General features: G+C 43.4%; 1 protein-coding gene across 2 annotated transcripts in view; it reads left to right on the top strand.

Moving 5' to 3' along the window:
- LOC138666951 (oocyte zinc finger protein XlCOF22-like) overlaps nt 1-8,747 on the top strand; it is a 95,035-nt gene extending 86,288 nt beyond the window's left edge. The window contains exon 7 of one of the 2 annotated variants that reach the window (XM_069755154.1): nt 7,031-8,747. In XM_069755154.1, coding sequence (XP_069611255.1) covers nt 7,031-8,370 — 1,340 coding nt within the window. In that variant the 3' untranslated portion in view covers nt 8,371-8,747. The remainder of the gene's footprint in view (nt 1-7,030) is intronic. The other variant, XM_069755155.1, reaches the window with a different exon arrangement.
- Nucleotides 8,748-12,265: the final 3,518 nt, after the last annotated feature.

Below are 12,265 nucleotides of genomic sequence, written 5' to 3'. Positions count from 1 at the left end.
ACACCATTCTAAAAACTGCACCCCTCAAGGTGCTCAAAACCATATTCAAGAAGTTTATTAACCCTTCAGGTGCTTCACAGCAGCAGAAGCAACATGGAAGGAAAAAATGAACATTTAACTTTTTAGTCACAAAAATGATCTTTTAGCAACAATTTTTTTATTTTCCCAATGGTAAAAGGATAAACTGAACCACGAAAGTTGTTGTCCAATTTGTCCCGAGTACGCCGATACCTCATTTGTGGGGGTAAACCACTGTTTGGGCACACGGCAGGGCTCGGAAGGGAAGGCGCGCCATTTGACTTTTTGAATGGAAAATTAGCTCCAATTGTTAGCGGACACCATGTCGCGTTTGGAGAGCCCCTGTGTGCCTAAACATTGGCGCTCCCCCACAAGTGACCCCATTTTGGAAACTAAGCCCCCCAAGGAACTTATATAGATGCATATTGAGCACTTTAAACCCCCAGGTGCTTCACAGAAGTTTATAACGCAGAGCCATGAAAATAAAAAAATAATTTTTCTTTCCTCAAAAATGATTTTTTTAGCCTGGAATTTTCTATTTTGCAAAGGGTAATAGGAGAAATTGGACCCCAAATGTTGTCCAGTTTGTCCTGAGTACGCTGATACCCCATATGTAGGGGTAAACCACTTCTTTGGGCGCACGGCAGGGCTCGGAAGGGAAGGCATGCCATTTGGCTTTTTAAATGGAAAATTAGCTCCAATCATTAGCGGACACCATGTCACGTTTGGAGAGCCCCTGTGTGCCTAAACATCGGAGATCCCCCACAAATGACCCCATTTTGGAAACTAGACCCCCAAAGGAACTAATCTAGATTTGTGGTGAGCAGTTTGAACCCCCAACTGCTTCACAGAAGTTTATAACGCAGAGCAGTGAAAATAAAAAAAAAAATTATTTTCTCAAAAATGATTTTTTAGCCCGCAATTTTTTATTTTCCCAAGGGTAACAGGAGAAATTTGACCCCAAAAGTTGTTGTCCAGTTTCTCCTGAGTACGCTGATACCCCATATGTGGGGGTAAACCACTGTTTGGGCACATGCCGGGGCTCAGAAGGGAAGTAGTGACTTTTGAAATGCAGACTTTGATGGAATGCTCTGCGGGCGTCACGTTGCGTTTGCAGAGCCCCTGGTGTGCCTAAACAGTAGAAACAGAAAAAATAATCTCCAGCATGGATCTTCTAAAAAGTCAATTTATTGGAAACACTTTAAAATGCAAACATTTGCAAAAAAGAGATGGGGGTCCCAGGTGGTCAACGCCGACGCGTTTTGACCATCAGGTCTTAGTCATGGCATGACTAAGACCTGATGGTCGAAATGCGTCAGCGTTGACCACCTGGGACCCCCATCTCTTTTTTGCAAATGTTTTCATTTTAAAGTGTTTCCAATAAATTGACTTTTTAGAAGATTCATGCTGGAGATTATTTTTTCTTTTTCATTGCTGTCTCTGGACTACGCCCTTGACCAAGGCGGCTCCGTGCATGGACATCATTGCACTGTTGAGGGATTGGTGAGCTGACTTATTTCCTTCCCATTTTTTCCTTTTCCCTATTTTTGTAAACAGTAGAAACCCCCCACAAGTGACCCCATTTTGGAAACTAGACCCCCCAAGGAACTTATCTAGATATGTGGTGAGAACTTTGAACCCCCAAGTGCTTCACAGACTCTTACAACGCAGAGCCGTGAAAATAAAAAATCATTTTTCTTTCCTCAAAAATGATGTTTTAGCAAGCAATTTTTTATTTTCACAAGGGTAACAGGAGAAATTGGACCCCAATAATTGTTGTGCAGTTTGTCCTGAGTTTGCTGATACCCCATATGTGGGGGTAAACCACTGTTTGGGCACACGTCGGGGCTCGGAAGTGAGGGAGCACCATTTGAGTTTTTGAATACAAGATTGGCTGGAATCAATGGTGGCGCCATGTTGCGTTTGGAGACCCCTGATGTGCCTAAACAGTGGAAACCCCTCAATTCTACCTCCAACACTAACCCCAACACACCCCTAACCCTAATCCCAACTGTAGCCATAACCCTAATCACAACCCTAATGACAACCCTAATTCCAACCCTAACCCTAAGGCTATGTGCCCACGTTGCGTTTTGTGTGAGATTTTTCCGCACCATTTTTGAAAAATCCGCGGGTAAAAGGCACTGCGTTTTACCTGCGGATTTACCGCGGATTTCCAGTGTTTTTTGTGCGGATTTCACCTGCGGATTCCTATTGAGGAACAGGTGTAAAACGCTGCGGAATCCCCACAAAGAATTAACATGCTGCGGAAAATACAACGAGCGTTTCCGCGCGGTATTTTCCGCACCATGGGCACAGCGGATTTGGTTTTGCATAGGTTTACATGGTACTGTAAACGTGATGGAACATGTTGTGAATTTCGCTCTTGGGCTCCCTCCGGTGGTTCTAAGTGGCACTTTTGTGAGTTCTGCTCTTGGGCTCCCTCCGGTGGTTTTAAGTGGAATGGCTGCTCCTTGGATTTAGCAGTTAGCAGCTGCTTCCACTGATTGTCTATTCTGCTCGGCTATTTAGACTGGCTCTTTCCTTCAGCTTGTGCCACTTGTCAATGGTTCCTGGTTGGATTCACATCTCTTTTGGATTTCCCTGTTATCCTGACCAGTTCAGCAAAGTTAAGTCCTTGCTTGCTCTTTTCTGTCCACAGGTTGTGGACTTGTCTGTTCTGTGCTGTCTATGTTTTGTCCAGCTTGTCAGTATGAATTTAATCTGTGTAGCTGGAAGCTTTGGGAAGCAGATTTACCCTCCACACCTTTAGTCAGGTGTGGAGATTTTTGTAAACTCTGTGTGGATTTTTTGTAGTGTTTTATACTGACCGCACAGTATTCCATCCTGTCCTATCTATCTAGCTAGACTGGCCTCCTTTGCTACATCCTGGTTTCATTCTGTGTATGTCTTTTCCCTCTCCACTCACAGTCATTACTTGTGGGGGGCTATCTATCCTTTGGGGATTTTCTCTGAGGCAAGATAGTTTTCCTGTTTCTATCTTTAGGGGTAGTTAGTTCTCCGGCTGTGACGAGGTGCCTAGGGAGTGTCAGGAGCATCCCACGGCTACTTCTAGTGTTGTGTTGAGCTTAGGGACTGCGGTCAGTACAGGTACCACTTCCTTCAGAGCTCGTCCCATGTTGCTCCTAAACCACCAGATCATAACAGGAACACTGCTGCGAATCCGCAGTGGCCAATCCGCTGCGGATCCGCAGCCAAATCCGCACCGTGTGCACATAGCCTAATTCTAAAGGTATGTGCACATGCTGCGGAAAACACTGCGGATCCGCAGCAGTTTCCCATGAGTTTAGAGTTCAATGTAAACCTATGGGAAACAAAAATCGCTGTACACATGCTGCAGAAAAATTGCACGGAAACGCAGCGGTTTACATTCCGCAGCATGTCACTTCTTCCTGTGGATTCCGCAGTGGTTTTACAACTGCTCCAATAGAAAACCGCAGTTGTAAAACTGCAGTGAAATGCGCAGAAAAACAGAGGTAAATCCGCCATAAATCCGCAGCAGTTTAGCACTGCGGATTTATCAAATCCGCTGCAGAAAAATCCGCAGAGGACCAGAATACATGTGCACATATCGAAACCCTAACCCTAGTTCTAACCCCAACCTTAGTGGGAAAAAAAATTCTTTATTTTATTATTGTCCCTATCTATGGGGGTGACAAAGGGGGGGGGGGTCATTTACAATTTTTTTTATTTTGATCACTGTGATAGGTTATATCTCAGTGATCAAAATGCACTTTGGAACGAATCTGCCGGCCGGCAGATTCGGCGGGCGCACTGTGCATGCGCCCGCCATTTTGGAAGATGGCGGCGCCCATGGAGAAGACGGACGGCCCCCGGGAGGATCGGTAAGTATGATGGGGTGGGGGAAAGCACGGGGGGGTGGATCGGAGCATGGGGGGGTGGATCGGAGCGTGGGCGGGTGGATCGGAGCACGGGGGGTGGATCGGAGCATAGGGGGGTGGATTGGAGCACGGGGGGGTGGATCGGAGTGCAGGGGGGTTGGATCGGAGCACGGGGGTTGGGATTGGAGCACGGGGGGAGCAGACAAGAGCACTGGGGGAGCGGAGCACAGGACGGAGGGGAGCGGGGCAGTGTGCAGGACTGATCGGTGGCTTGGGGGGGCGATCGGTGGGGTGGGGTGGGGGCACATCAGTGTTTCCAGCCATGGCCGATGATATTGCAGCATCGGCCATGGCTGGATTGTAATATTTCACCAGTTATAATAGGTGAAATATTACAAATCGCTCTGATTGGCAGTTTCACTTTCAACAGCCAATCAGAGCGATCGTAGCCACGGGGGGGGGGGGAGTGAATCCACCCCCCCGGGCTGTACTACCACTCCCCCTGTCCCTGCAGATTGGGTGAAATTGGAGTTAACCCTGTCACCGGATCTGCAGGGACGCGATCTTTCACCTACGTGGCGTCATGGGTCGGGAAGGGGTTAAGACACCTCAGCTCTGCACTATTATAAAAAGTTATCTATGAATGTCTAATATTTCTTCTTGAAACTCATCTGACAGAAAATATTGGCCCTTATGATTGTTTAGATTCCCAATAGCCACCAAGCTACATACTCTAATAATCCAGAGAATTTTCAGCAGGATAATAGGAAACCAATGGACCTTCCAAATTATTTTTCAACGTCTCTTGAATCCGACAATACCCTTTATATGGTTATAAACTAATTTCTGGGCACATGGCAGGGTTAAGAAAGGAAGGAGCGCCATTTAGCTATTTGAATGCAGATCTTGCTGGAATAGTTTGCAGGCACAATGTATTGGGAGCACTGTTAGTGATCACCTAGCAGATCAAAAGATGGCCACCACGAGAAGGCTTGGCTACCTACTCCATTTTCCTGATGCCAGGGATTGCCTTGCTCATCATCCTTTAACCCCTCTACATGGATCTGGACGAACACAGAGACCCCTAGGCTTGGGCCATGGTGTTACCAGCTATTCTGTGGTGTGAGATGGCAAGAAGAATATTCAAGTAGTTGGGTCATAACCAGGAGGGCAGAGAAAGTACAAAATTAGACACCGCAAGAGTATCAGTAACTGGGCTGGGATCACAACAGGATACAAATACAACAGCAGGGAGCTGAGCACAGAAGACTGAACCAGAGGCAAACAAGGCTGTATCTGGCACCTTCCGACAATATGCTTCAAACTTTAGTAGGGTTCGGTGCTTTCTAATTGGCTTAAGCAGGTAGCAGATTGCTCCAGCTGGACAGCACACAACCCCATATTTCCAGACTGGATGATACTACTGGTCTCAGACACCCTAATCTTAGTGGCTGGACAGAGCCAGCACCACCCAGAGCTTCTAGTTTCGACGTCACCTCTATTACCAGCAACGCCTGCACAATAAATAACAGAAAAAAGACTGGCACATCCAAACTAGTGTGAATAGGTGCATACCAGGAGCAGCTACCTCCATATATAATATACAAAAAAAGTTGCACTCTATCTTGCCAAAACACGTCAAATATGAAATACATGACATATGAATAGCAAAATTGCTTTTTGAACATTAAGAAAACATTTTTGAGACGCTTAGCACAGAATTTGGCCAAATAGTGTGAGCCAATTAACCATCGTCAAGGTGGTCTCATTAAATCTGATGGGTACCTCACCTCCTTGTTCAAATGTGAACACTTACCGAAGGCTAATGTCTGCATGCTTGGGTGAATATGGACACCTCTATCAGCAAAGCCTACTTATGGGTTGGCCGGAACCAAGTGTGAATAGATGTAATTAAAAACCAGATGGTGAAGGGAGGAGTGCTCAGTCAATAAGCTAACATAGAAATGACAGAAAAAAAGACTGGCACATCCAAACTAGTGTGAATAGGTGCATACATCTATTCACACTTGGTTCCGGCTAACCCATAATTAGGCTTTGCTGAGAGAGGTGTCCATATTCACCCAAGCATGCAGACATTAGCCTTCGGTAAGTGTTCACATTTGGACAGGGAGGTCAGGTACCCATCAGTTTCAATGAGACCACCTTGACGATGGTTGATGGGCTCACACTGTTTGGCCAAATTCTGTGCTAAGCGTCTCAAAAATTTTTTCCTAATGTTCAAAAAGCAATTTTGCTATTCATATTTCATGTATTTCATATTTGACGTGTTTTGGCACGATAGAGTGCAACCTTTTTTGCACAATAAATAAGGCGCTACCTGGTGATATAATCAAACATTGCAGTAGCAGATTCCAGTGGAGAGGGGAAACACCATTTGCAGATGCCCTAAAATAACAAAATTACAGAAAACTAAGCAGTAAAAATCCCCATAAAGTGACTCCATTTTGGAAATTATAACAATCAGTAAATTATTCTATGGGAGTAGTGACGATTTTGACTCCACTCCCACTTTACGGAAATTAGCTTGCACTGGATGTTGCAACGTGAAATTTGCACATTTGCCATTTTATTATCCAACACATAGTGCCCAGATTGTGCTCCAGGAGACACGCACATCGTAAATTAACTGGATTCTTCTCACTATAGTAATGGCAAATATATGGATGCTAAATGTGGTTTGGGCACACTACAAAGCTCAGAAGTGAGAGGAAATTTGACTTTGGGAGAGCGGATATTGCTGGATTGGTTACATATTACTTTTCAAGAGCTTTTGAGCCACAAATAATGTGGGAACCTTTTGTTTTTTCCACTGGCAGATGATGGACCTTAGTGGTGTCTTGTATTTCGTGAGATAAGTAGAAGTTTTATTGGTATAATTTTCACCTACATAACATTGTTGTTGGCTTTTTATTCCATGTTTGGGAGGCAGAATGAACAAACAGTTGAACACCAAGCTCCACTGGTTCATACCATGATGCTTTCGATTAGACTGAACTGTCATTGTCTTGGTGAATAATTCAGTATTTTTAAAAAGCTTGTAATTTTTACGGACAGGTTAAGTAGAAATGTTCAAAAGTAAAAAATTTGAGGATATTTTATTCAAAATTATTAATTGGTTTTATTTTTAGCAGATGGCTGTACCAGGAGATCAGAGGGACAGCTGACATCTTCAGTTTGTAAATCAGATGATCTTGAGAATAAACAGGATACAATTGAAGTGAATGCCATTACTCCAGATATACCATCATCCCTTCACAGCAAAGATCTGTCATCTGATCCTTTGAAACAGATTCTATCTTCTGATTCATTACCAACTACTAAGGAATATCAAAGTAACAATATAAGCATTAAAAAACTAACTGATTCAAAAGGAAAGAAGCCATTTTCATATTCAGAATATGGAAATAGTTTTCTCAAAAATACTTTTTTTAAACATGAAAAAATTTACATAACAGAGAAAAGATTTTCATGTTCAGAATGTGGGAAATGTGTTAACCAGAAATCACATTTGGTTAAGCACCAGAGAATTCACACAGGGGAGAAGCCTTTTTCCTGTTCAGAATGTGGAAAATGTTTTAACCAGAAAGCGCATCTTGATAGCCACCAGAGAACCCACACAGGGGAGAAGCCATTCTCATGTTCAAAATGTGGGAAATGTTTTATCCAGAAATCAGATTTGGTTAGGCACCAAAGAACTCACACAGGGGAGAAGCCTTTTTCCTGTTCAGAATGTGCGAAATGTTTTGTAGATAAATCACATCTTGTTAATCATCAGAGAACTCACACAGGGGAGAAGCCTTTTTCATGTTCAGAATGTGGGAAATGTTTTAGCCAGAAATCAAGTTTTGTTAAGCACCAGAGAACTCACACGGGGGAGAAGCCTTTTTCCTGTTCAGAATGTGGGAAATGTTTTAACCAGAAATCAGATTTGGTTAATCACCATAGAACTCACACAGGGGAGAAGCCTTTTTCCTGTTCAGAATGTGGGAAATGTTTTAGCCAGAAATCAGATTTGGTTAGGCACCAAAGAACTCACACAGGGAAAAAGCCTTTTTCCTGTTCAGAATGTGGGAAATGTATTATCCAGAAATCAAATTTTGTTAAGCACCAGAGAACTCACAAAGGGAAGAAGCCTTTTTCCTGTTCAGAATGTGGGAAATGTTTTAACCAGAAATCATATTTTATTAATCATCAGAGAACTCACACAGGGGAGAAGGCTTTTTCATGTTCAGAATGTGGGAAATGTTTTAACCAGAAATCAGATTTGGTTAAGCACCATAGAACTCACACAGGGGAGAAGCCTTTTTCCTGTTCAGAATGTGGGAAATGTTTTAGCCAGAAATCAAGTTTTGTTAAGCACCAGAGAACTCACACGGGGGAGAAGCCTTTTTCCTGTTCAGAATGTGGGAAATGTTTTATCCAGAAATCAGATTTGGTTAGGCACCAAAGAACTCACAAAGGGAAGTAGCCTTTTACCTGTTCAGAATGTGGGAAATGTTTTGTAGATAAATCAAGTCTTGTTAATCATCAGAGAACTCACACACGGGAGAAGCCTTTTTAATTTTCTTAATGTGGGGAATCCTTTCCACTGAAATCAACACTTAATAAACATCAAGGAAGTCACGCAGGGGAGAAGTCTTTTTCATGTTCAAAATGTTGGAAATATTTTAGCTGAAAATTATATCTTCTTAAAGAGGTTGACCACTGCTAGGACAACCTCTTGTCATTCCTCATGTTTGGCCATGTTAAAATATAAACACTCATTGTACAAGAATGATCTGTACTAAATATGTTGAACAGCCATATCGGAGTGAGTTGCCATCTTGGAAAACCTTTCGCTAACTAACTTTGCAGCTATTGAAATGCCGTTATCGGAGTTCTAGCCAGAATGGAGACAATAAATTACATCAAAGTCATTAGCATGTATGTTTGGCATGCACAAAGGTTGATAGGAGGAGCTGCAGGGCATTGTGAGAGTGAATAAGTGGTGCCATATGGTAGTAAGTAGTGTTTGTGACAAGGACAATACCGTTGTCAATACAGTTAGGGCCAGAAATATTTGGACAGTGACACAAGTTTTGTTATTTTAGCTGTTTACAAAAACATGTTCAGAAATACAATTATATATATAATATGGGCTGAAAGTGCACACTCCCAGCTGCAATATGATAGTTTCCACATCCAAATCGGAGAAAGGGTTTAGGAATCATAGCTCTGTAATGCATAGCGTCCTCTTTTTCAAGGGACCAAAAGTAATTGGACAATGGACTCTAAGGGCTGCAATTAACTCTGAAGGCGTCTCCCTCGTTAACCTGTAATCAATTAAGTAGTTAAAAGGTCAGGGGTGGATTCCAGGTGTGTGGTTTTGCATTTGGAAGCTGTTGCTGTGAGCAGACAACATGCGGTCAAAGGAACTCTCAATTGAGGTGAAGCAGAACATCCTGAGGCTGAAAAAAAAGAAAAAAATCCATCAGAGAGATAGCAGACATGCTTGGAGTAGCAAAATCAACAGTTGGGTACATTCTGAGAAAAAAGGAATTGACTGGTGAGCTTGGGAACTCAAAAAGGCCTGGGCGTCCACGGATGACAACAGTGGTGGATGATCGCCGCATACTTAATTTGGTGAAGAAGAACCCGTTCACAACATCAACTGAAGTCCAGAACACTCTCAGTGAAGTAGGTGTATCTGTCTCTAAGTCAACAGTAAAGAGAAGACTCCATGACAGTAAATACAAAGGGTTCACATCTAGATGCAAACCATTCCTCAATACCAAAAATAGACAGGCCAGAGATAAATTTGCAGAAAAACACCTCAAGAAGCCAGCTCAGTTCTGGAAAAGTATTCTATGGACAGATGAGACAAAGATCAACCTGTACCAGAATGATGGGAAGAAAAAAGTTTGGAGAAGAAAGGGAACGGCACATGATCCAAGGCACACCACATCCTCTGTAAAACATGGTGGAGGCAACGTGATGGCATGGGCATGCATGGCTTTCAATGGCACTGGGTCACTTGTGTTTATTGATGACATAAGAGCAGACAAGAGTAGCCGGATGAATTCTGAAGTGTACCGGGATATACTTTCAGCCCAGATTCAGCCAAATGCTGCAAAGTTGATTGGACGGCGCTTCATAGTACAGATGGACAATGACCCCAAGCATACATCCAAAGCTACCCAGGAGTTCATGAGTGCCAAAAAGTGGAACATTCTGCAATGGCCAAGTCAATCTCCAGATCTAAACCCAATTGAGCATGCATTTCACTTGCTCAAATCCAGACTTAAGACGGAAAGACCCACAAACAAGCAAGACCTGAAGGCTGCGGCTGTAAAGGCCTGGCAAAGCATTAAGAAGGAGGAAACCCAGCGTTTGGTGATGTCCATGGGTTCCAGACTTAAGGCAGTGATTGCCTCCAAAGGATTTGCAACAAAATATTGAAAACAAAAATATTTTGTTTGGGTTATGTTTATTTGTCCAATTACTTTTGACCTCCTAAAATGTGGAGTGTTTGTAAAGAAATGTGTACAATTCCTACATTTTCTATCAGATATTTTTGTTCAACCCTTCAAATTAAACGTTACAATCTGCACTTGAATTCTGTTGTAGAGGTTTCATTTCAAATCCAATGTGGTGGCATGCAGAGCCCAACTCGCGAAAATTGTGTCACTGTCCAAATATTTCTGGCCCTAACTGTATGTGAAGAGTTATGTGAGTAACGACATTAGTTAACCCTTTCCCGACCTGTGACACAGTGTATGTGTCATGAAAGTCGGTGCCAATCCGACCTGTTATGCATATGCTGCGTCACAGAATAACCGCGTCCCTGCCGGCCGGGTAAAAGGGTTAACTGTAATTTCACCCGACCTGCAGGGACAGGGGGAGAGGTACTTCAGCCGGGGGGGTGGCTTTGCCCCCACGTGGCTATGATCGCTCTGATTGGCTGTTGAAAGTGAAACAGCCAATCAGAGCAATTTGTAATGTTTCACCAGTGAAACATGCTGAAATATTACAATCCACCCATGGCCGATGCTGCAATATCATCAGCCATAATGCAAGGAGAAAAAGCAGAGCATAGATGAACATTTCATAAAACAAACTTTATTCAAAAAGTAGTACAAAGACATATACTTTAATATTTGAGCGTTATAAATTAGTAATGAGAGCACAACGATTAATGCTTGAAATATGCTGTAAAAAAAGACCCCCCTGCCGCCTACCCCCCCACAGAGCTGTAACTGCCAATACAGGAGCACACAAAGGACCCCTGCGCCACCCCCCAAAAATAGAGGGGAAAGGGGAAAATGGTAACTAGCCCAACACTATTGACAGGCAGATAAAGGCATCAATGTGCCTGACCTGGAGGGCAAGCACCCATACATGCAGCAGAAAGAGTGTCCGTACTAGGATACCATAGTGGCATAAAATATCATATTCGCTAACATGGGGGTAAAGACTTACCAGGTGCGAGGGCAGGGTGGGGAAGCAGTCAGGAGGTGGTCCCCGACGCGCGTTTCGCGGCCGCACAGTGCTGCTTCCTCAAGGGGATAAGTGCTTTGTGCACAAAAGGACCTTAAAATAGCCCCTGATCACATGCTCGCCGGCGGCCAATCACAGTGGCGCTGTCGGCACATGCGCACTGCGTCCGGCAGGTTCTGGCAGTGAAACACAGCGTCAAGACAAGTGCGCACCCCTGGGAGCAGCCCAGGTGTGCGGACGAGCCCTAAAGACGCCGGTTCACACCGAGGCACCACAGAACGCAGCGCGATACGCACGGCCACCAATGAAAGCAGGATGTAATTATAAATAATGAATAAATAATCATTCTCAACTCTGCAAGCCGCCCTATGAAAAAAGTGAAGACCCGTCATATATAAGTCCCATGAGACCACCTTCATAAGCACAGGAAATGCACACATAAGTAAATACATAAGTAAGAAAATAGTCCAATTTTTGTGCATTAAATCCATGCTATGGTGAGTGTATTCCTCTTTTCCAAAGGTAATATCCATAACAATAGAAGAGGATTTTCACATTCATTTTCATGGTAGTCTTTGTTGGTGGGTCCCCTTTACCCCAACTGGGGTGATATTCATGATAGATGTTAATGAGGCCAAGGACATATTCAAAATGAACCTTAAGGCATGACGTCAGTTCAAATCACTAATAATAATGCAAACAAAAAAGACAAGAATTAAAATCACATGCATAAAAATAAAAAGCATAAAAACAACAACCCGACTGCTTATCGGGTATGGAGGGCCAGATGGGGGGAGGGGAGGAGGTTTATAACACATATCATATTCAAAAGAAAGAAGGGCAGGAGGTGAAGAGTATATCTCAACACGCCAAGAGGAGGAATTACA

The sequence above is a fragment of the Ranitomeya imitator genome, chromosome 2 (assembly GCF_032444005.1).
Source record: "Ranitomeya imitator isolate aRanImi1 chromosome 2, aRanImi1.pri, whole genome shotgun sequence".
In the NCBI taxonomy this organism is placed as follows: domain Eukaryota; kingdom Metazoa; phylum Chordata; class Amphibia; order Anura; family Dendrobatidae; genus Ranitomeya; species Ranitomeya imitator.
The sequence above is the reverse complement of the archived record's forward strand: the minus strand, read 5'-3'. Positions and strand labels throughout refer to the sequence as shown.